At 34.9% G+C, this 25,693-nt stretch overlaps 2 protein-coding genes across 2 annotated transcripts; both read left to right on the top strand.

Moving 5' to 3' along the window:
• Positions 1-372: 372 nt before the first annotated feature.
• Positions 373-7,027, top strand: LOC107873425 (COP9 signalosome complex subunit 1). Its single transcript, XM_016720279.2, has 6 exons — positions 373-1,033; positions 2,925-3,245; positions 5,009-5,125; positions 5,228-5,313; positions 6,150-6,384; positions 6,496-7,027. Exons 1-6 carry the CDS (start codon positions 647-649, stop codon positions 6,670-6,672), a joined length of 1,323 nt encoding a protein of 440 aa, XP_016575765.1. The 5' UTR covers positions 373-646; the 3' UTR covers positions 6,673-7,027.
• A 1,901-nt stretch (positions 7,028-8,928) lies between these two features.
• Positions 8,929-25,022, top strand: LOC107873418 (probable pectin methyltransferase QUA3). The gene is made up of 8 exons (XM_016720267.2): positions 8,929-9,400; positions 9,513-9,731; positions 10,644-10,847; positions 10,930-11,140; positions 11,224-11,485; positions 11,655-12,029; positions 12,371-12,466; positions 24,542-25,022. The coding sequence occupies exons 1-8, from the start codon at positions 9,191-9,193 to the stop codon at positions 24,762-24,764; spliced, it is 1,800 nt and encodes a 599-aa protein (XP_016575753.2). The 5' UTR covers positions 8,929-9,190; the 3' UTR covers positions 24,765-25,022.
• The last annotated feature ends 671 nt before the right edge of the window (positions 25,023-25,693 follow it).

Raw genomic sequence — 25,693 nt, forward strand, 5'->3', positions numbered from 1 at the left:
TGGTTACTAGATTAGAGTAAAGTTGTTTATGTTATTAGATTATGTATAATTTCTACAACATTTGATAGGTGGACAAACAATAGTTATTCATCCATAAAAGTAATATCAATGTCTAATTGACAGTTTAAACATTCAAATATAATATGTATAAATTATGAGGGAATTTATGTAATATTAATAGAAGGTAGAATAAGTTGGATATACCTGCTAATACATGAATGATTAAAACATAAATAACTAAAATTCATACATAAAATAATATAAAAATTTCTTCATAATTAATTTATTTATTATAATAACTTGTTGCATAACTCTGACCAGCTACCTCACGATCTTTCATAAATAAAGTAGGAAAGTTTACAAGACCACGTAATTTTTCTTTTATTTTTTTTCTATGTATACTTTTTTGGGGTTCCGACTTGATTTTACTACCTTTATTTATGCTTATTACTGGGCCATAGTAGCAAAAAGAGTTGGAATTGTGCCACGATACGGGCTTATAAGGCCCATTACTTCGCTGTATACAAAATCGGGAACGTCACAACTCGTGCAGGATCACTTCAATTTTTTTGTTCTTCTTCTCAGTGTTGCTCCCGGAAATTGGTGAGCAAAAAACCCTAGCTCCGATCGAACGTTGTAGAATCCGATGGAACCCGACGAGGAATTGGGGCAAATAACCGACGAGATCTACGCCAACGGCGATGAAAACAAGCAGCGTCATCGTCCGATTATCAGCGGCGAACAGCTGGATATTGAGGCGTACGCTGCCTTATACAGTGGCCGGACAAAAATCACGAGGCTTCTGTTTATTGCTGATCGATGTGGCAATAGTTCAATGCAATTGGAAGCTTTGAGAATGGCGTATGATGAGATTAAGAAAGGGGAGAATACGCAGTTGTTCCGTGAGGTTGTGCAGAAAATTGATGGATGTTTAAGTGGTAATTATGGGCCGGATCCTGCTTGGGCTGATGCCGTCGATCGACGGGCTGAGATGAGGAAGGAGAAGCTTGAGAACGAACTCAATGCTTATAGGGTATAAATCTACGTTGCCTTCATTGAAATCCTTTATTGTTTACTTGATTGTTAGTGAGTTTTTCTTTCGGCACTTCTCGGGTATAATAATCAATTTGGGTAACTCTGAAAGCTAAATACCATCATCAACAACAACAGTACCCAGTATAGTCCCACCAAGAGGGGTCTTGGGAGGGTATATTGTACGCAGACCTTACCACTACCTCAGAGGTGAGGTAGAGAAGCTGTTTCCGGATGACCCTGGGCTCAATATGATTAGATTAATTAAATTTTTAATATTAAAACCTAGATATTTTGAAACAACATGATACAATTATAAATTTTTAAGTTGCAGTTCATATTAAGATGGTGAAAACATTCAGCTTATATTATCAATATCAGGAAAGGGGGTATAAGGGAACTAGGATGGTGGTGGCTACTGTTTGTGTAGAATTGCACCCAAGGGTGTGGCCTAGTAGACAATGAAGTGGTGAGAACCATGAAGTCTCACATTCAAGTTCCAACCGAGACAAAAAACACTAGGTTATTTGGTACTTGTTGCTGGTATGAGGTGATAGGTATCTCGTTTGTGTTGAATTTTATTATGTGTTCCTTATCAAAGTAAATATATTGTTTTTTCTTTGTTCTTTTATTTTTTCTTGCTCAATTGTAATGTGCATACTTAGGGATGTATCCATTTGGTTTAGCTGATGCAACAAACATGTTATGATATGATTGAAGAGTTAAACGTGCCTAGCCAAATTTTTTCATCACGACACATTAGCCACACAAGAGTATCTTAATTCTTAGTAAAGTTTTTTGTAAGTAATGGTGTCTGATTTATGTGTAGTTCCGACTGTATGTCAATGAAAATTTTGACTTAAAAAGAAATAATCAAACCATTTCCAATTCATTACCAAAAAAGGAAAAAAAGAAAAGAAACCATAAAGGCTCGTATTTGTAAGTTTATAAACCTGTATCCTCTTTGTGTTCTGGCCTGCATTTCACGAAAAACTTCCCCTCTGTTGTTTGGTTTATTTGATGATGCAGGGTTTGTAACACGTACCCTTACAATATGTTTCCTTTGCCTAAAGGGAAGATTAAGTGGGGATTGTCAAAGGTGCTAGCCAAGTTGGCTTGAGATTGATCAATATTGTTAGAATTTCTTGAGTGATCTGGATTTTGGGGGAACTAGAAGTACTTTTTGAAGAATTATGTTTCTACTTTTTTCCATTTTCATGCTAATACAGATTACTCTTCTTACTCCAAAGTACATTTGTTTCAAATTTTATTAGATCAGGCCAATTGTTTTTTTGGTTCGGTAAGTCCAAAATTTTCTTCAATAAAGGTAAAAGACATGCATGTCTGCGTGTGACTCTTCTTGATGAATCCATCATCTTCCACTGAGCTTGAGTTTGCCCGAACATCCGTACAAGATGGTATTTTCTCCTCACCAAAATACTAGTGAAACAGAAGAGATTTCTTATTGCCATCTACATCGATCTCACAGATTATGGACTAGTCTAGCATTCCATTCGTTTTTTTCTTGCCATTATATCCCCTTTAATAGTTTAACTCATAACTGTGTCGGAAGTTGACATGTTTTTTGATGAAGCAATTTTATAACATTAATTAAGGCATCAATAAGATGCATAGTTACAAAAGCAATCAAGAAGTTGACATATTAGTGACCAGGCTTTCTATTATGATATTGACGTATTTCCTATGTATGAACCTAACACGTAACAGTTCTTTTTGAGTAAGCTTACCCTTTATCTGCGAAGCCATGCACCTTTCCATTAGATTTCCTTTTTTAGCTATGTCATGTCATTATTTTGTTAGCTTTTTGTTTGACTTATCATATATCTGTGATTTTATTGCTTAAGCGGAACTCATTTGACCTTTCTGTGTAGACAAATCTGATCAAAGAGAGCATTAGGATGGGATACAATGATTTTGGAGATTACTACTATGCACATGGACAGCTTGGAGAGGCATTTAAGAATTATGTTCGTACACGTGATTATTGCACAACTGCAAAACACATAATTCATATGTGTTTGAATGCGATTCTGGTCAGCATTGAGATGGGCCAGTTCACACATGTGACAAGCTATGTTAGTAAAGCGGAGCAGAGCCAAGATGCTCTAGATGCTGTTACAGTTGCAAAACTTCGTTGCGCTGCTGGGGTGGCTAACTTGGAGGCAAAGAAGTATAAGCTTGCTGCTCGGAAGGTTTGTGTCTTGTTTCTAACTGATGAAGCATATTCTAAGTAGTGGTTCAGTCTTGAATTTATGTTAAGTGCGGTCCTCAGTCTAGGTTCACATAAACGAACTTACTCTAGTTTAATAATCTTAGTTTGGTGAAGGTTGAAATGATTTCAGGCACAATCTATCCTGATTACAGTTGGTCTTTAAAGACTACAGAAGCACTTCACATAAATCATTTAACAACATATTCAGTATAGGGGATCTGGGGAGTGTGGATGAACGCATACCTTACCCCTGCCTTTGTAGGATAGATAGGCAGTTTCCGGTAAACCCATCGACTCTAGAAAATTGTTTTTCAGAACATGTTTGAAAGAAATGCAAGAGTAAAATGCTATAGTGAAATTATTGAAGAAAGAAAAGTACTGGCAGTAAAAATAGTAAACAAAAAATAAAAGTGAGTAGTTACAAAATTTCAGAATAAGATAATGTTAGCATAATAATAATGCTAGTTTGCACACACCTTGAGGTCCTTGAGACCTTGACTGTTCCACCACCGGGTACCTGCATCTCCTGCTACCTCCATCTAATAGAGGTACATGCTACCCAACGCGTTCATATTTATGGCCATGTTAAGCCTTTTTTGTCTCTATTTAAATCTAGCCTCTAAAAACAGTTTTTAACCCACTGCTCGTATATGTTTATCATCTTCTCTCTCAACATCTCAGCCTTCATTCTAGAAGGTCTGATGGCATTTGCAGTGAGATCTTCTTGAACCTTTGCAATCCTCAGTTTCCTCTTTCTTGACCATTCCCCTCCCTCTTCCTCTAAACCTTCGTAATTTCTTGCCCAACAACACCTCAATGCACTAGTTAAACAGAGACTTGCAGTTGCATCATAGCCATGACGATTAATTGGCGAATACATGATGCTATGGGAGAAGGGATGAGTGGGTTATGAAACAACTTTGGGTCAGCTGGGAGAAGAAACCAATGAAGCAAGAAAGGAATGAAATGGTAGGAACCATGAGGAAGCCCAACCAAGTGAAGGTGGTGGGAGTTATCTGCATAATTTGGAGATATATAGGCAGCAGAGAGAGTGACGAAATCCTGAAAAGAAAGCAGTAGAATTGGGAAGAAACAGCATTGCTTGAGCTTTGAAGAAACCATTTCTGAAAGGAGTTTTTGTCCTACTTGGATTTTTTTTTTGATTATTGGTAATATTACGTTCTACTTGGATTTTAATTATATTTTTGTTTCCTTGATTCTCGTACACTACATCTGGGGTACTGCAATGAAGTTCAAAAGAGTCATAATCAATATTCAATAAAGTTAATTTGCATTTTATCTTTGCTGCCCTTTTTGTAAACTGAAATGGATTGAAGTGGCAAGCTGCTGATGAAACAATTAGTTAAAGAAAATTTTTATCCAAAAAACAAGAAAAGAATCAACTGATAAAATGCAAAAAACAACTAATGTCTTGCTAGGCAAAATGCAATAGTGCGACCTTAGATCCATCAAATGCATGTTCAAGTTGATGCTTTTTTGGTAGTATGGTTATAATGTGCCTACATTTTCCTCAACTAATTTCATCACTTGGTAATTGGTAAATGTTAATAGATCTACTTGTGCTCAGTTGTCTTCTATTTCGTTATTTTCAGTAGTATTTAATAGCAGATTACCATGCGTTTTGCTTTTATTTTCTTCTTACTAGATTGAACTTCACCATAGAAGGATTTGTAAATCATTTTGTTTCATTTACTTCCTTGACATTTCACTGGGTCATTGCAGTTCCTGGAAGTTGGTCCAGAATTAGGTAACAACTACACTGAAGTTATTGCACCCCAAGATGTTGCTACTTATGGTGGACTCTGTGCACTTGCAAGTTTTGACCGAGGAGAACTGAAGGCAATAATACAATATTCTTGTTGCTCTTAAATGATTTTACTGTCGAAGTTGCATAATATTATTATGATGTCACTTGCTGATTCAGATGATTTTATTTGACAGAGCAAAGTTATTGACAATATAAATTTCAGAAATTTCTTAGAGCTGGTACCTGAGATAAGGGAGCTCATTCATGATTTCTACACAAGGTAAAACTTGAAATCTGTTATGATAATTTAAATTACATTTACTGTGCAGGAAGGGTCTCAGCGGAATAAACTTCGGTAGATGTTATCAATGTGATGTGTGTGTGTTGGAAAATGCCCTTTCTTGTATTATATAGGCTGATGAGTGCTATAGGCTGCATTGTATTAGTAGTGGTCCTGTTTTATCCTTTTATCAAGTTCACCCCCCTGATATTTGATGCATGAAATCAGCAACTCAACATTTTCCACTATTTGTATGCACTAAGACGGCTATGCCTTATTTGATTTCCTTGCTTAGGTTAGAAAAAATTGGAAATATTCCTAATGAAGAGAAGGAAAGTGTGTTACTTCTCTTCAATTTGTTTACTGACAAGTAAATAAAATTCATTGAGATAGAAGTGGTTTGTGTAACATCTAGAGGATCTCTTGTTCCGAGAAACCCAAGTTTGCCCGACAGGACAATTTAAGTTGTGAACTAATGGAATGAAATGGACCAGATGGACAGAATTGTTGTCGGGGATTAGTGTAGTTACTAGTTTGGGCCCAAGGCATAGTAGTTATTGTGTTAACGAGGGTGTGGCAGCTATACTTGCTATTCCATTTATTTCCCTTGGATTAGTAGAAAAAAGGATAGAACTTAGGAGAATAGATTATATCCAAGAAGACAATTAGAGGACTTAACCTGCCCATCTGTACATTTTTCAAACTATTATTTCTTTAATCCAACTAAAATGTTTGTGTGAGTTCAAAATCGAATAAACTGTCAGTTTTGAAGTTGTCTCTTCTTTGAATTGCTTCCCTCACACCTCTCTTTCCCCTCGTCTTTATCTATGATGCAGTCACTATGCTTCTTGTCTGGAGTATCTAGGGAATCTTAAAGCAAATCTAATGCTTGACATCCATTTGCATGACCATGTCGAGACGCTGTATGATCAAATCCGTAGCAAAGCTTTGATACAGTATACCCATCCTTTTGTCTCGGTTGATTTGAATATGATGGCTAATGCTTTCAAGACGAGTGTTGCCGGGTTGGAGAAGGAACTTGAAGCTTTGATCACTGACAACCAAATACAGGTGATGGATGGACTAGCTGTTCCCGTCTGCTGTGTGTGCTTGGTTATGTTGAAAGCTTTTATTGTTTAGTCAATTCAATGTATATAAATCATGATTGTTACTGTCCTGCAGGCTCGAATAGACTCTCACAACAAAATTTTGTATGCACGGCATGCCGATCAGAGAAATGCAACCTTCCAGAAGGTGTTGCAGACAGGCAAGGAATTCGATCGGGATGTGAGATCAATGCTTTTGAGAGCAAACCTTCTCAAGCATGAGTACATCCTTAAAACATCAAGGAAACATTGAAACGAATGAGGAGGATGGTAGCAGTTTTGTTTTCCTTGATTGTGAGGTTAGGTATGCTGCATGAAGTTGACCAGACACCATTGTCTACGGAGGTTGGTTGAGTCTTGGAAAGCCAAATCTTTTGGGAGCGCGAGAAGTTTATCTGGATAATAGAGAACTGCTGTTCATACTTATAGATTTACATGTTGGTGGAAAAGTATATATTTTTGCCTGATCTATATCCAACAACCTTTCTTGGTGATGTGTCATCAACGAATGCTAATCCAGTTACTACGTTTTTTTATTCCCTTTAAAAGTTAAGTTAAACGATTCTGTGTTGACATATTCATCAATGGTCATTAGTCTTTGAGTTTAATCAGTTAGCGCTGGTTGGTTGGATTAACTTGCTCAGACTTTGATTGCTGTGTTTTTCTTCAATATTACCTCTATGGGTATGTACTAATTGTCATCGTATTTGCATATTGTCTTAGAACATAAAGTAACTCTATAGACCAATACGAAGGTCAAAGGAATTGAAGAAAGCGTAATAACCACCGACATTTCTCTTCCATCAGTAAAGTGGTGAGGGCTGTGCCGGGAACTTTTAATCTGGACCCAGTTTCTTCGCACGGTAGATTATGATAATTTACCCGTTGAGCTATAAACTGAGATAGGATGTATATATATCATTATTTGTGGTTAAAGTGTTCAATTTTGTATCAGGAGTTCATCTATCTTTTAGCATTTTTTCCTTTTGATCTTTGAAATCCAACTTGTGACTTAATCGAGGAGGCTGGTAAACTGAAATCTGGGAGTCTTTTTTTTTACTTCGAAGGACAACAAAGGACTTAAAAAACGAACGAGATGCCAAACTAAGTGCAGCCTTACATGATAACAATGAACTTGGTTGAATTGCTTCACATGGTATAATATAACCCTAAATCCCTAATCAATTGGGCATTAGAGCATTATTGCCATGTTACTCCCTCTCAAATGAATGTTAATATTCAAACTTACAATCCCGGAGAGCCTTATGGAAGAGCTTAAAAGAGTTAATCACTAATAAGCTTAAAATTCTTCAAATTATCTTCACTAAATTTTATTATCTTTTTATGTTGAGCAACTTCTAATCATTTACACAGAGAATCCTACAAACACTATTTCAATTGCCAAGTTCAAAACAGTCCATTTTTAGCATCATTTCCCTCCTTTTCTTTCCATCAATCTCTATTAATTTGCCAAGTATGTGTAACTTCTATTCCTAATTTATCGTACCATTAAAAATCTTACTAGTACAAAGCTTAGGGGACCAACAATCTTAGTCCTAAGGAAGATAAAAATCTTAATTACAAGAAGGGTGTGTTTGGTATGATGGAAAATGTTTTCAAGTTTTCGTGGAAAATAAGTTGGTTTTCTACTTATTTTCTCATGTTTGGTAGGTGAGTGAAAAATATTTTCCGAAAAATATTTTATGGTGTTTGATTGGTGAGTAGAAAATATTTTTCAGAAATATATTTTCTAATGTTTGGTTGGTGAGTGAAAAAATATTTTTTTAGAAAATACTACTAACTGGTAACTAGTATATCAATATTGAGTATTAAGATATACAAGTCACTAAATTTTAAGCAATTACTAATTAGCAACCATAGGGGACACTTTCCAACATTTTATCAAGACAATCTTAAGATACACAATCAATAGAAATATAATTGAACGACGAGCTTATTCAACCTTGTGAAACAAGCTACAACGATGGCAAAATGGAATATGCAATTAGCAAAAGTAACATAAGTAAGTCTTCCTCTATGTACATGGAAATAACAATACATTCAACGAACATTAGAAACAAGAAAAAATTCGGACTTTAATATTTTTTATTTCAAGTAGTGAAAAATTGAAGCAAAGCACAGTAAAAAATGTTTCTGAGTAATGTAAATTTTTTGAGTAAAGTGAATTTGAGTGTTGTTGGAGTGGGGAAGATCGGTGAGGGTGGGGCATAAAAGTCACATCTGTCATTTTCTGAAAAATGACTTTTCTTGACCTATGAGAAAAGTCATTTTCCCTCAAATAGAGAAAAATAAGTCATTTTGAAAAACATTTTTCCCAATATTTTAGTACAAAAAGACAAGGAAAAAAAAAGAAAAAATTGAGAAAACATTTTCCATTATACCAAACACACCCGAAATTGCACTCTTTAGTCCTATTAATTAAATATTCAACTCACCAAAATGGCTAAATGTTACAAATACCAAAAAGAATAAACAACAAAAATATCCTCAACCCCCCCCCCCCCCCCCCCCCCCCGCCCAATCATTTCTCTCTGCAAGTTCCTTTAACTCAATTCACACTCACTTAAAAAAGCAGTACAAATCTACTTCGACATAATGCTTCAGATCTTCAAATCCAAATCTTCCACACCATAAAAATCTCTATAGTAACTCCAATATCTGTACATATATAATTATACAATCTCCATCTACATATGTAATTGGATCTTTAATTTATATCATTTATCCCTACTGCCCCAAAATACTGCAAAATGGGTCACTTAAATCTTCCATCATCAAAACGAAATGCTCGACAATGGCGTGTTCTTGATTTGGTCTCAGCAGCTTTCTTTGCAGCTGTATTAATCTTCTTCCTTCTTCTATGTACTCCTTTGGGTGATTCTTTAGCTGCTTCAGGTCGCCAATCCCTTCTCCGTTCTGCTTCTGGGGATCCGCGCCAGCGCAGTCGCCTCATTGCCCAGGTACAAAATGAGTTGTACTGATACTATCGGTTTTGTTTTTAGATTCAGTTCTATTCGATTCCATTTTTTTTATTTTTTTTTTGAATTTTTGAATTTTTTGTTTTGTGGATAGGTGGAGTCGGGGAGAAACAACAGGGAGATTGATGCATGTTCAGCTGATTATGTGGATCATATGCCGTGTGAGGATCCGAGGATTAATAGTCAATTGAGTAGAGAGATGAATTTTTATAGGGAAAGACATTGTCCTTTGCCTAAGGATACGCCTCTTTGTTTGATTCCACCTACACAAGGGTATCGTGTTCCTGTTCAGTGGCCTGAGAGTTTGCACAAGGTAATCGATCAGAGGTTTACTTTTGGTGCTGAAAAAAGGCAAATCTTTGGTTCGTTATAATAATTGATGTGAAGATCAGCAGAAGTTTGTGCTGAAATGTGTTTAACTGTTGGTAGAAGAGACGGTTTTGGTTACTTACTTTAGGTTTTCATGATGTAGTTTTGCTAGTGAGTGTAATTTGTTTGAAATTGGAATTGCGGTTTCTGCGTGTTATGCAACCATATTGAAATGTGTGAACATCCTTGTAAGTTTTAAGGTGTTAGGGGTTGGTACTTTTGATTATGCTAGGTTCACAAGAGGGAGTTGCTTGGATGGTAAGCACCCGTCACTTCCAACCCCAAGGTTGTTAGTTCGAGTCACCAAGGGAGTAAAAGGGGTGGGGGAGCTCCTAGGGAAGGGTAAAAAAAATGTTACTAGGTTGCAACAGTTATGAGTGATTTTTGAATTGATAAGTTTCGTTCTGATTGGTTGATTTTAATCTAGGTGCGCTGGAGTTAGCCGCCTCGAACGATGTTTAAGTTGTCTTTAGATGTACTCCCATCTGCAGCTTATGTATGATCCAGCTTAATGCTTGTATTCACACTTCTTGTTGTTTCATTAGATGGATCGCATAATAGTTTCTTTTGTTCCTCCTTTTTCCTTTTAGATTACTGTGGATAATGGCTTTTTCCTTATCTTGGGCCTCTTTTGGTGGCAATTCTTAGTAACTCAGCCCCTCAAGATGTTAAATAATACAGTTTGTATTGTCCTGTATATTCTGTTTAAACTGTTGCATTGCATATGTGATTTTGGGCCTCTTGACTGCGTTAACGGCACCCATTCTGTTGAGGGTTGCATTTTTCACATCGTTTTTCTTCTGTAGAGTTTAATGTTTCAGTGCAAGGCCATATTAATCCTTCCCTTTCTTCGCAGATATGGCATGAGAATATGCCATATAATAAAATAGCTGACAGGAAGGGCCACCAAGGATGGATGAAAAAGGAAGGACCGTATTTTATCTTCCCTGGTGGTGGTACTATGTTCCCTGACGGAGCTGAGCAGTATATCGAGAAACTTAAACAGTACATTCCAATAGCTGGTGGAGTTTTGAGGACTGCCCTTGATATGGGATGTGGGGTGCGATTTTCTTACACTTCTCCTTAGAATCTATAGTAATGCTCTTCATAATCTGTGGCCATAATATTCATTCCTGCTGCAGGTTGCCAGTTTTGGTGGCTATCTACTTTCTGAAGAGATCTTGACGCTCTCTTTTGCTCCAAGAGATTCACATAAATCACAAATACAGTTTGCTTTGGAACGTGGAATACCTGCATTTGTTGCCATGCTTGGGACGCGCAGGCTTCCTTTTCCTGCCTTCTCATTTGATTTGGTTCATTGTTCACGGTGTTTGATTCCTTTCACAGCATATAGTGAGTTCTCTGAGTTCCCTGTTCATTGTCAAGGTGCTTTATATTTCCTGTCTGAAACCTTGATAGAAGAATTTTCCATGCAGATGCAACATACTTCATTGAAGTTGACCGGCTACTCCGCCCTGGAGGCTACCTTGTCATTTCTGGTCCCCCCGTTCAGTGGGCCAAGCAAGATAAGGAGTGGGTGGATCTCCAAACAGTGGCCAGATCATTGTGCTATGATCTGATTGTTGTAGATGGAAACACTGCCATATGGAAAAAGCCTCATGGGGTTTCATGTCTTCCTAATCAAAACGAATTTGGGCTTGAGCTGTGTGATGAATCAGATGATCCAAGTGCTGCATGGTGATTCTTATTCATGATTTCTCTGTTCTTTTGTTTTCCTTCTTCCATGTTCTTCACTTACATCTGTCTGCTCCAACAATTTTTTTCTGCTTTTTCCTTGTTAAGGATATTGCTGTTGGAAGCATTATAAATAACTATTTCTATTTTTATATCTCAAATGAATTGCCAGGTACTTCAAGTTGAAAAAATGTGTGACTAGGACTTTATCATCCAAAGTAGAATATGCCATTGGGAAAATTCCAAAATGGCCAGCGAGGCTGACAAAAGCTCCTTCAAGGGCAATTGTAACTAAAAATGGAGTGGATGTATTTGAAGCTGACTCAAGAAGATGGGCGCGGAGAGTTGCATATTATAAGAGTTCATTGAACCTGAAACTAGGAACTTCATCAGTTCGTAATGTCATGGACATGAATGCATTTTTTGGAGGATTTGCTGCAGCATTATCATCAGATCCAATCTGGGTGATGAATGTTGTTCCACCTCAGAAGCCTTTAACACTTGATGTCATTTATGACAGAGGCCTTATTGGAGTTTACCACGACTGGTGAGTCTAGAATTTGCCAATCACATATTTGATATTCTTATAAGTAATATGGTTGACTCGATTTTTGATCATTATCCATTTCTGTAAGATAAAAATCTTAATGCTTGACAAAGAGTTTTATAAAAAATTCTCTTTAATCTTTATGTCTGGAAAGTTATTTCCTTTCAAAAAGATCCAGTAATGGTTTATAAATCTGTGAACTTACAGAGCCATGGGAAAAATGGAACCTCCACACAATAAGTGCTGACATTAGCTTATTTCCTCGTGTTGTTCTTTCCCCATAGGAAATGGATAGATGTATTATTCACTTTATCTGACTCCATTTACCTCTCGTGTCACAGGTGTGAGCCTTTTTCAACATATCCTCGGACTTATGATCTGATTCATGTGGGAGCCATAGAATCTGTCATAAAGGATCCCATTTCTGGCAAGATCAGGTATGTCCAATCTTCTGGATTCTTCTATACTCTTTTATCTTTGATCATCCGTAATTAGATATTTCCCTCATCATTTTTCCTAAGTTAGCAGTTCTGAACCAATTGAATATGAAAGTTCTCACCTATTTCTAGAGAAGGCGGCTTATCTAGTTAAGACAATGAAAATTTACATTGCAGAACAGTAGTAGTTTGTCATGCCCCAAACCATGGTGGGGCGTACCGGCACTGGGCTGTATAACTTGACCCGGAGCTCTACATGAACATAAGGTCATGGGAAAATCATGTGACATACGAGAAGGTAGAATCATTAGACAAGGATCTCATAAGAAAGGCATTTCTCATATAATAGAGAATCTTTAGTCAAACATAAGTTTAGTAAAATCCATGATAAGGATGAGCCAAAACATAATTACATTCATGCCATGAATGACATTGGTCTATGAAGCCTCTAAGACATGATGTGAACAGAAGAAATTCTGGATGATAGAAATAATATCTTGTATGATATTTCAGTTATTAATACTGTTAAGAGATCCAAAAAATATGTTAACCCAAGTAGTTATTTCAACATCACCATACTAATATAGCTGAACTATTGATCAGATTTCATTGCAAGTGACACATGTATCAGTGTTTTTGGGTTATATGTGAAATTGATCTTATCTAGTAAATTTAAATATGTAGGATATCCTTGGTGATAGTAATAAGATCTAAAATAAGACCTTCATATGGCTAGAATACAATCTCTTTGGTTTGAACAAGAGGTAGAATACAATCTCTTGGACTTAGTGAGAGGAAGTTGTCTCGAAAGTCATAATTTCTTGGAATCCATGCAGATCTACTGCAGAACAAAGCACAACAAAAGTAAAAGATTTATGTAGGCCAAGGCAATATGACAATTAGTGGGGGTTAAGTTTTAGTCATGTTAGTAAGTCTACTTCAGTCCAATATTTAAGGAGTCTTTTAATCATGTCAGAAATTGATAAAAGGAAAATTAGAGAATTTCTACTTTTTATTTTATTTATATAAGGACCAAGATTGATCTTGAATGGAGAATATTGTCACGACCCAATTTCTCAAGTCATGATGGTGCCTACCCTATCCCACCAGTAGGCAAGCCAAACCATAGCCCGAAATAATAGGTAACGGGCTATTAGGCAGAAACCAGAAAAGATCACGTATAATGATAGCAATAGTAATAACAAGTGATAAACAAAAAGGAAATATATATGATATATCAAAACGAGAGAAGGAAAAGGATGAAATACACAAACGAATCCCTCCCAAGATCTGATAAGGTCGGTACTAGAGCCACTACTAAAAGATATCCATACTACTAGATAGCTAAGTTGCTCGGATTCGGGTGCGGGTGTAGGACACGGGTGCGGATCTGAGTGTCGGATCCTTCATGATCGAATTTTTAAGATTCGGGGATATGGATCTGGATACGGATACGGGTGCGGGGACTTGGCAAAAAAAAATTAAAAGCTTATACATATAGTTACAAAAATATCAAATATGCATAATTATATATATGAGAGATATTGTGAAAAACTTACATACAACTTGTGCCTTGTAGAGTTAGATCATGAAGGAACGAGACCGCAAGCAAATACACCTCTTTAAAAGGGCATGATTCATTCCTTTTCCTACAACTCACACAACAAAGTATTAAAATTAGATAGTATAACTATAACACATTGAAATATACCAAATAAAAAACTAAAACAAAGCTAAGATTAAGAGAGATGAAACATACCTTTTAGTCTTTTGGAAGTAAGTCGAGAAGACTAGACGAGTTACTAAGTTAGAATCAAATAGACCAAGAGAAAGTCACGAGAGACACAAGTCAATTAACCATTCAAATTAAGAGTCAAATGATCACCAAAAATCATACATAAACTACATGTTCACAAGTTCATATACCAAAAATAATTACATAAAATTTACATTTAAACTAAGTTCTATTTGAAACATCTACTATGAACATGGACATATCTAAATCAAAGATCATCTTCTTCAATTTCCTCCATGTTTTCATCTGGTTCTAAATTCTCAACTTCATTTTCAAAGAACACACCTTCTAGTTGAGGTTCGTCGATTGACAATTCAACTAACTCATTGATACTTTCATCAATGTTGAAATGGTCTCCACCTAAAACAATACCAAATGAATTTAGAATATTGTGAAAGAAACTTATCATAATAAAAAATTACTCAAGAAGTATCAAAAGACTTACCTAAATCCCAATATTTGCTTGGACCACTTATGTATTTTTCTTTTTTTCGAGAAAGCAAGCAAAGATAATAATGCACAAGCAGTAAATCTTCGGCTCTTGAAGCTAACTTGTTTCTCTTGACGCTATGGATCAATGAATAAGTGCTCCAATTCCTTTCACAACAAGATGAAGAAGTCGGTTGGGAGAGCAACTTGTAAGCCAAACTTTGTAAAAGTGGAACATTTACACCATAGTTAGCCCACCAAGATAGAGGATCTTCATACCCCATAGCATCAATCACATGAGGCTCACTAAAGTGACCACTTAAACTACAAAATGCCCTATACTCCAAAGAAACTTGCTTCAAGTCATTTGGATCTTTGAAGTATCTTTGAAAGCATTTGATCCTATTTGAGGCAATCTCCCTATCTTCATTCGGTGCAAGTCTTCTTATCCCATTACCTTCCCCTTGAAGCCACGATTCATGATAGTATTTGGGAACCAAGGAATATGCTTAACAATGCAATGGGGTGTTACTCTTATTCCACCTAGCCACAAGAATTTCTTGAATTGTATCAAAAAATTTCGATTGGCTTTTAATCAGATCTTTCCCCTCATGCTCAAATACAATCATCTTCACCTTTTCAATCATGGTATCCCACATGTCATAAATAAGATGCAATTGTGAAATATCAAGATCGGCTCTTCTAAGCATGGATACTATCGGCTCTGTGCACTTTAAAAAGTATTCAACTTTATCCCACCATGCATCATCTATCACAAGCGATTTTATCTCACGTTCCCTCGCTTCAAGTACTTTGTCTCCCTTGTAATTTTTCCATCGTCATCCATTACCATTTTTTCCAGTGACGATTTTACCTTATAAACACGAGAAGTCATGACAATGTGGGAAGCGAATCTTGTTTCGGCAACTTTTAACAAAGATAGCTCCGAATGCTTTTGAAAAATGTAATGCGCCATGTCATGATTCACAACAAAATTCTTTAAACTACTCACATCGCCAATCACTTTTAATATCCATGCCCAACTTGAAAAGTGGGCCGATTTTTTGGAAGTTTGACACATACTTTTTAAAGCAAGATTTAGACAATGTACAACACACGGTGTCCAAAATATGTGCGGAAAAGTTTCTCCAACAATAGTACCGACAAGTTTCATATTTCCGGCATTATCGGTGATAACTTGAACGACATTTTTGGGGTCAACATCTTCAATGGATTTAATAAATAACTTAGCGATGTACCCACCATCCTTGACAACACCACTAGAATTAATGGATTTCAAGAATATAGGTCCACCACTAGATGCTCCCATTATATTTATCAAGGGTCATCTTTTAATATCCGACCATCCGTCCAAACATATTGACAATCCTTTTCTTTTCCACGTATCTCTAATAGGTTGTAATTTTCTATTTATATTAGCTTTTTCTTGAGCCAAAAGTGTTGTTCTTAACCTATTATAAGTGGGTGGAATATAACCGGGTATAGGATTTGCCGCCAAAAACTCGGAATACTTTTTAAAGTAAGGAGAAGTTGCAAGATTGAATGATAAACCTGAAGCATAGAACATTCGAGCCGCCAACTTGTCGGCAATATTTCTGTTGGCAATGCTAAACGACTTCTCTAGTGCTCCACCCGTCAATCCTTTTTGCTTTTTCGGTTGCGATAAATCCGAGCCTTCGAGGAGGGATACATAATCTGCCTTTTTTCTCGCATCTAATTGAACCATTGATTTTTTCTTTTCAGCTTCTTCATTCTCCATCTTTAATGTTGCACATACTTCATTACTAATTTCTTTGCATATTGCAACTCCATGACCAGAAAGTTTTAACAGATGTGCTTTCACCTTAAAATATGAACCTGTAACCCTTTTATTACAAAAGTTACATGACCATATTCTATTTCCACCACCATTAGGAGCAACCATAAGAACCTGGACATGATTCCACAAAGGTTTATTATCAAAATCGAATCCAACATTTTTTGTTGGTCTTAAAATACTTTTTCCTTTTGTTGTTGATGCTTCCATGGTAGAACAGAGCTTAAAAAATTTCTTAGCTATAGAAGATTTTTTTTTTTAAGAACAGAGAGAGAGAGCATTTGCAGTGTTATGAACTATGATGTCTTTTTTAGAAAGAAAGCGAGGGAAAGTTGAAGAGTTGGTGAGGAAATGAAATTTCCAAGAAGTAAAAATAGTAGAACTGTTAGTACATCTGCAAGAATGGACATTTTGATGGACATTTGACTACTTTCTTTGTTATCATAAAGTGGATTTTAAAGATTATTTTATTAAAAATAGTACAAATCTCATTAAATGAGATGTGATCTTTTTACTTTTGAATATTTTCATTTGAAAATTTTATCATATTGTAGTAAAAATATATTTTTTTGTTTAGATTTATGTGGCGCGATTTTAATTTCGAGAGCCAATTAATTTAATTTTGATATAAACCTAAATTTTAGAATCATATTAATTCTAAAGTCAAGCATCGAATTAGTCGTTAATTGTTACTTCTAATATATAATTACACTTCAAGTATTTTGATAGTTCAGAACTTACATTGACAAGAAAAATCAAACAATCTAACAAGATGTGATCCCTAATATGATATCTTGTTATCAACTAAGTTAATCACATATTATAGTCAATTGTTACTTCTAATAAATAATTATGTTTTAAGTATTTCGATAGTTCAGAACTTACATTGACAAAATATATCAAACGATCTAACAAGATGTGATAATCCCTAATATGATATCTTGTTATCAATTAAGTTAGTCAAATATTGTCAATTGTTACTTCTAATCTGTAGTTACATTTTAAGTGTTATGATAGTTCAGAACTTACATTGACAAAATATATCAAACAATCTAACAAAATGTGATCCCGAATATGATATTTTGTTATCAATTAAGTTAGTCAAATATTATTAATTTGTTTCTTCTAATATGTAATTACATTTTAAGTATTACGATAGTTCAGTACTATTACTTCTAATATATAATTACACTTCAAGTATTTCGATAGTTCAGAATTTACACTAACTAGAAGAATCAAACGATCTAACAAGATGTGATATCTTGTTATCAATTAAGTTAGTCGAATATTGTCAATTATTACTTCTAATATATAATGTATTACGATAGTTCAGAACTGTTATTTCTAATATATTATTACACTTTAAGTATTTTGATAGTTCAGAATTTACACTAACAAGAAGAATCAAACGATCTAACAAGATGTGATCCCTAATATGATGTCTTGTTATCAATTAAGTTAGTCGAATATTGTCAATTGTTACTTCTAATATATAATTACATTTTAAGTATTACAATAGTTCAAAACTGTTACTTCTAATATATAATTACACTTCAAGTGTTTCGATAGTTCAGAATTTGGACTAACAAGAAGAATCAAACGATTTAACAAGATGTGATCCCTAGTATGATATCTTGTTATCAATTAAGTTAGTTGAATATTGTCAATTGTTACTTCTAATATATAATTACATTTTAAGTATTACGATAGTTCAGAACTTTTACTTCTAATATATAATTACATTTTAAGTATTGCGATAGTTAAACCTTTTCTTGTTTGAACCACATGATATTCAATTACGCGGTATTGGAATATGTTTTGGACTTCCAATTCTTCCTTTAAAAATGAGAAACTACTTTTCTTTTAAAATTAGTTCCAGGAGAATCGAATATGTTTATAGATTTTTGTGACTTTTAAAAGATAAATTATTTCACTAAAAATAATTTTATTTAAACACAATTTAATATAATTATAGCTATAAAAAAATATTAGATTGGATGCATCAAAAATAATATTTGAATCAATGTAATAATATTATTTGTTAGTTAATATAGAATTTATAATGTACGTTCTCTGTTCCTTTTTATTGAAAGAAATGATTATTTAAGAGTGTGATTTGATTAATATATTTATTAATTCGTTAGTCTTTATTCTTTACATGCTTTTTAAATCTAAAAAGAGTAATACAAAGGTTCAAGTTAAAAAATGAATAATTAATGTCTTTTTTCTTTTTCAAAATTGACAAGTATTTTAAAACCAAAAAAGAATAAGAATATTAATATGTTCAATATATACTTACGCTCAGTGGTGGATCCAGGATTTAAGAATTGTGGGTGCTTAAAAAATTAGAAGGCTGAAAAATAAAAATAAAAAACACCTTAACAAGGTTCTAACGCAGGACGCCTCATCAATGGAGAACCTTAAGATCAACCTAAATGTCAGTGTATCCAACCAACTTTTTGTTTTAGTAGGTGCTTTTATATGTTTTATACCTATTTTCATATATTTTCTATATAATTATATCTATTCCGCATTGAATTTAATAGGTGCTGGAGCACCCCGAAAATATATGTAGGTCTACCCCTGCTTATGCTAAATTTAGTTTCATTTAAAAATGTGTGCTTTTAAAGCATATACATTAATTTTTATTTTATAATTAAATTATTATAATGCCTATCCTCATTTTATAAACTCTAATTAATATACAATGCTTACCTTATTTAACTAAAAAAACAGATAAATTATTTATTCTTAATACTCTCTCCGTCTCAAATTACCCGTTTCAAATTTTCTAGTTTGATTTCTCATTTTACTTGTTTTTTTTTCATTACTCAAGAAGAGACAAAAGTTTTTTTCCATGTTTTATCCTTTGCATTAATTACTTTTTTCTTCAAATTAAAATATAGACATCATTTAATAGGGATACAATGATAAACTAAACATGTTATTAATTATTTTTCTTAATTAAAGTGTCATCTCAATTCGGGACGGGTAATTTGGGATGAAAAGAACAATAAATAATCAATGAGGCAGCTATTAACTAAGCTCTAATTATAATATGGAATGTTTATCTCATTTAATCAAAATAATAATAATATTTATTCTTAATAATAAATAATCAACGTGACATCCTATCTCAGTGTTGGTCTTAATAACTCAGCATACTTACATCTCATTTAAAGGACCAAAGGTCAATTAAAATAAATAAATAAGTAAAAGTGTTGATGTTGGACTCTGAGTCATCGTCTTCTTCATCCTTGTTCCTCTGCTTCGTCTTCTCTCCTCCATCTTCTTCCCCACTACAAGTTTTGCATTTTTTTTTCCAATACAATACAAATCACTATGCACAAAATTTAGTAGTCCACCACGGCACCGATATTCTCGGCTTCAAAAATCTGTTACAACGTGAACAATACCTACAGTAGCCAACACAAACAAGAAGATTTACCAAGAAAAAAGCTTCAAACAAGACAAAAGGACTGGTATAAATTACTATGTAGCAGCAAAATTGAGGGTATTTTATTTTCGAGCTATTCAAATCTTTACTTTGAGATATCAAAATTTCAATTTTTCTCCCAATTGTTGGTCAACACACCGGATCTCGTTTGATCGGATCCGACACAGATCCCACACCCTTACCGTGTCAGTGTCATGTCGACACGGGTGCGGCACCGAAATTGCCGAGTCCGAGCAACTTAGCTAGATAGAATCCAAAATATGCACAATATATACAAACAGTCTTGAGTACAAAAGACTAAATTGGAATAGATAGAGGATCAGCCTCGAACGACAGTAAGCTCACCTTACTCCGAATCAATACTGCAAGGTAGGAATCACGTCAATGTTAGTTGCTACTACTCGGATCTGCATCTGGAAAAAGATGCAGAAGTGTTGTATGAGTACCAAAGAATGGGTACTCAGTAGGCATCATCGGCTGAGTCATCATCGGTCGACTTAGCTCAAAACAGAAAAAGTATAACTGCAATACGAGTGTGTAATCTAAGTCAACAGTAAACAGGGATAGAAAGGTAAACAATTACCAAGCTATGCAAATGCGGTAAAGGAATAAATATAAGCAATACTGAAAATAAATAACACAGTAATAACAGACAAATCAAACATAACCTAACTGGACCCCCATAAACCCACTAGGCATGCTAAAGAAGACAATTAACCCAACCGTACCCCCATAAGCAGGTGGGACACACAAGAAGTGTAAATAATTCATAACTGAGCTGATCCCCAAGAAATTATAGTAGTCATCCAGATGTGCACTGGGCTTGAACCGGCACCAATGGTAGTAACGAGAGGCCAGACGACGGACTTGAACCGATAGTGATGGGTAATAACAAGAGAACACATGCCGGATTCGAACCGGACATAGTGGGTAATAACGAGAGGCCACATATATTATATACAACATCAAATGCTGGACTCGAACCGAAACTCTGAGGAACCACAGTCATAATCAGATGCCAGATTCAAACCGGAACTCAGAGGAACCACAACCATAATCAGATGCCGGACTCGATCCGGAACTCAGAGGAACCACAACCATAATTAGATGCCGGATTGAACCGGAACTCAAAGGAACCACAACCAACTGTAATATTAAAATTCAAACCATACCATAACCAATGCCAAAGTGGTACCAAAATTCACAAATAATAATAGAAATAAAGTACATGTTGAACCTATACCAAAACTAAAGTACATTTAATTAACCAATTGCATATCTTAATTAAAAATGGACAATTTTTAGGTCTCTTAACTTAATTTTGTGTCCTAAAGTGATAGATACTATATCATACTGAAAGGTAAGATACCAAAATTTACTAGAACATGGTCCTAACCGGATAAATAAGGCATGTTATATATATCAAACGACATACAACTACAAGTACTTATCCAATTTCAGTAAATAAGCTCAATCAAAAGGTAGGGTAAACCTAGCTTACCTGGACGTCAAAGCTGAAATCTCTCCAAGGAGTCTTCGAATAGTGTCCCGCTAGAATCCGAGTTGAATAAATGAATGCGGATAATTTACTTTTCTTTTGGAGATCAAATGAATTGTCAAAATGTTAGCGACCACTAAACTCCTCTCAATGCGTGTATATGAATATATTGAAGCTACTAGCAGATAATATACCACACGAACTCTAAACTTAACTTTTGAACAAAAAGGGAAGAATTATAGTATATATATTTATATACAGTGACATAAGCTGCATTATGCTAACTAAAAGTAAGTTCATATACTATATTGAGAAAATGATGTAATACAATATGAAAGTGGGATGTATTTTTCGTGTCTATTGTCTTTTGTTCATTGAGAATTAGTTCATTAACTCTTATAGCTTCTGGGAGGAACTACACTTTTTTGGTAATTGGACAAGTGACCAAACATAATCTTTGAAATTCAATTTCTTAAGGAAAACAAAAGGGTATAGTGTGGTGGCCTAAATGTCATAACAAATCCACGTATTTGGTGAGTAATAGAAGTTAGGCACCGATTAATATGTTGCTATCCACTTTCTTCAACCCCACGTGTGGTGGTGGTGGCCACACCTAATATCTTTCTATATTGCGTACATATTCGGGTATTGTATAGCTTCATGGTAAAATAAATATAATATTTTGAATATACCATAATTAATAGAAAATTATTTCTAATAAAACGTCTATTATGTAATAATAATAATAATATTTTAATATATCTAGATTTACTATATCCGCTTAAAATATTAATAGACTATAACAAGTTATTATAAAGTAATATACACATAGCATAACTTAAAGAATTTTATCTATATCAAAAATATTTTAGAAGGGTAATATATTATATTTCTACCAACTGTCAATTTAGATTAAATATTTCACAGTATAAGAGATATTACTAAAATTTTCAAAAAAACTGCCTAGAAACCGAACTGTCAATCCCAGCAAGTCATAAATAACTTGGGGCAGTTATAGAAAAGCTCTGCATATTGAAAACGTGTTAAAATACAGAAAAATGACCGTGAGGGTCATTACAAATATGGTCTGTGAGAATGCATATAGTTGATCCCAACTTTCTTGGGATTGAAATCTAGTTGTTCTATAAGTAAAATACCATTTTATTTATTTATGTATTTATTTATTTTGATGACAGTTGTGTCATGGCTAGCTCGTGTGCATCTGACTAATTCAAGGGGTACCTGGTACTTCTCTTCAATACAATTATCGAGTAACTTTGTCTAACAAGGCTTAGACATACGAGAAGAAATAGTATTTTTTGCCTCTGTTGAGATTGAAACAACCCCAGTCCCTTGGAAGAATATCATCATTCTTATTTCATTAAAAAATGAGCAGAAGGAAGAAAAACACATACACATTCAACACATACACATTCATCCATATATATAAAAATATATTTAAGTAGTTAATAAACTAAATGAAATTTTCTAAGAATCACTGACAAATGTGGCCGTCCTGACTGGTTCCAAAAAATATTTGATGCACTAGTTCTTTATTCGTTTGGTCTTCAGAGGGTTTCTCATGCCCCGCGTCTAATTTTAAGCATTGTAAAGCCCTTGATGCTTTATGGACAATCATTTTGAATTGAGTAAAAATTTGCATAAAGCTGTTTTCTCTAATTTACTTTTTTCGAGAGAGCTTGTTTCATCTCAAGAAGTAAGTGGGTGATACATGGGAATAGCCAACCAAGGTAGTCTCTTTTACGGCTATCGTGATATAATGGGGTTCCTAACCTCACTAGCATTGGGCACATCCCTGTCGTTTAGGCATCAATATGGGAATAGTCAACCATGTCAGCCTCTTTTATCGGCTATCATGTATTCATGACATAGTGGGTTTCCTAAACTTGCCTATATCGGCGCCCCCCTACCCACCCACCCCACTCCACCCAATGTGTGACATTAATATTTTAATTCTAAAACATCAGTAAATCTTGAGGACTTAAATACCAATGTGCTCTGATTATACTTTCTGTTACAATCCTTATCAAAAAATTATACTTTCTGTTACAACTTCTGGCTTGAAATGCATGTTGACATTGAATAAAGCATGGTAGTTATTCGCGTGACATTCAATTTCATCTTCTAGCGTTATTGCCTATTGGATCAGTATTTGACATTACGTTTAGCATCCATACATCATGTATCTCAGCGAGGAATAATGCTTTTTCTACTTGCACTTACTGAGATATTGGGAAATAATCATCATCTGAGTTCACCGTAGATTATAGCTAACTATCCACCGTGTCTGACATCATCCAGTGATTGTTGATTTGTTGTAACCTCCCTTGTAAAACTAACAGCTAAAAACATGTGGTGTCTTTGATCAAATTTCAAGTCAAGAGCAGAGCATTTTTCTTTTGTAATAAAGACTACATTTTCTTCTCCTACAGATGAATTCCTTCTCTGATGGTATTTTGTTATTTTCTAACGACCTTAATCGTAATTAAGTGAACAGTATAATCACAGGTACATGGTCTGAATTTTTGGTACCAATATATATTTCTTCCTTGAATAACTGATCAAGGTGGAAAATTAACACCATCTTATTCTCCTCCGTTGACATAACTGTTTTATAATGCTCCTAGCCTCTAAGATATAATTGATCTGCATGGAGATGATATAGCTTGGAGGTGATGCAGTAAACTTAATACCTTAGTTTCTAGCATAATAAGCTCTTTTGAAAAGGTTAAATAGAATTCCCAGGGGTCATTCAACACGTAAGGAGTTTATTAATAAGAGAAGGGGTTTGTAATCCAAAATTGTAATTGGCCTCACTTTTCTCTGCTAGATACCTTGATGTTAGACTTGTTTTGTAGGGAGTAACTCTTTCCCAGTCCTCTTATTATGAAACAGACGAACTGGAATAATACCAAAAAGTTAGATGTAAGGCTGTATTAGGTTCATTTATAGGCATGTCTGAGACACCGTATTTAGTAGAGGTGTTGAACCAAGCCCCTTTGGTGCAAAGTGATTGAACCATTTGTATATTCTTCCAGGTGCAGCCTTGTGGATTTGATGGTGGAAATTGATAGAATTCTTCGGCCTGAAGGAACTGTTATAATTCGGGACTCTCCTGAAGTGATAGACAAAGTAGACCGAATTGCTCCTGCTGTAAGATGGACGGCAAGTATCCATGAGAAAGAACCTGAATCACATGGAAGGGAGAAAATCTTGGTAGCCACAAAGAATTTTTGGAAGCTTCCTTCTGCATCCCACTGATTGATCCTTTTGTTTTTGTACTGTAGGTATAGCCCTTTTTGTCCTTATTGTCTCATTATTAAGGCCCAGTAACTTATTTCAGATGATGCAACTACTCTACTGCTTTCTTGTCTCTTTATTTAGCTTATGTAGAATTTAAATGGAAGCGTAAAAAGATGGGGAAAAACTGTATATTCTTTTTATAGAATCACTGTCTGTTACAAACTCTCTCAACTTTTTTGGTATTAGAACATGAGCAGCTAGGTGCAGCTTTTTGTATACCAGACTCGATTCGGCAAGACCTGCATGTTATGAAGTGCCAGTAACTAGTTGCTGCATCACATTCACAAAATATTTGGAGGGTAATGGCATTGGCTTCTCATTTCTTGCTTGACTATGTTCAATCCTTTCATTTCCCTGTTTCTTTTCTTTCTTTTTACATCATGTGCCGAGACCTCTATGTGCGCAGTAACTTTGTGTTACTTGCATATGTATTGCATCTCCAGTAACCTAATGTTTTTGAATAGGGCTTTAGAAGAGTTCTCTGCATTGTTTGTGGCTATTCCTCATTATGTTGGCCTCGGACATCATGAAGTCCATACACGATGCAGGGAGCTGAAGAAATCCAATAAATCATATATTTAGCAATGTACACCAAATGCCAAAAAATGCAGGCACTTGAACCTAAGTTTCTGACTTTACCTAAAACCTCTCTTGTTCACATCTTTTATTTTTCGTGTGGATAATAGCGGTGTCTGGTAAGCTTGTGCACACCTTGATTATTCCTTTGGTATCAATTACCTTCCACCAGCACAATTACCAAGTAATTTATTGATGTTTTTTTTTTTGTCTCTACAAAAGGGGAGCCTTGGAGTAACTGGTAAAGTTGCTGCCATGTGACCAGAAGGTCACGGGTTCAAGCCTTGGAAACAGCCTCTGGCAGAAATGCA

Source organism: Capsicum annuum, chromosome 1 (genome assembly GCF_002878395.1).
Source record: "Capsicum annuum cultivar UCD-10X-F1 chromosome 1, UCD10Xv1.1, whole genome shotgun sequence".
In the NCBI taxonomy this organism is placed as follows: Eukaryota; Viridiplantae; Streptophyta; class Magnoliopsida; order Solanales; family Solanaceae; genus Capsicum; species Capsicum annuum.

What these genes read in the sequence shown, in the direction of transcription:
- LOC107873418 (XM_016720267.2), top strand. Translation starts at nt 9,191, where the DNA reads ATGGGTCACTTAAATCTTCCATCATCAAAACGAAATGCTCGACAATGG. An exon ending in GATTCCTTTCACAGCATATA is followed by an intron (nt 11,141 to 11,223) that starts GTGAGTTCTCTG and finishes TTTTCCATGCAG; the next exon opens with ATGCAACATACTTCATTGAA. An exon ending in CCCATTTCTGGCAAGATCAG is followed by an intron (nt 12,467 to 24,541) that starts GTATGTCCAATC and finishes ATATTCTTCCAG; the next exon opens with GTGCAGCCTTGTGGATTTGA.
- LOC107873425 (XM_016720279.2), top strand. Translation starts at nt 647, where the DNA reads ATGGAACCCGACGAGGAATTGGGGCAAATAACCGACGAGATCTACGCC. An exon ending in ATAAGCTTGCTGCTCGGAAG is followed by an intron (nt 3,246 to 5,008) that starts GTTTGTGTCTTG and finishes GGGTCATTGCAG; the next exon opens with TTCCTGGAAGTTGGTCCAGA. An exon ending in TTGACCGAGGAGAACTGAAG is followed by an intron (nt 5,126 to 5,227) that starts GCAATAATACAA and finishes TTTATTTGACAG; the next exon opens with AGCAAAGTTATTGACAATAT.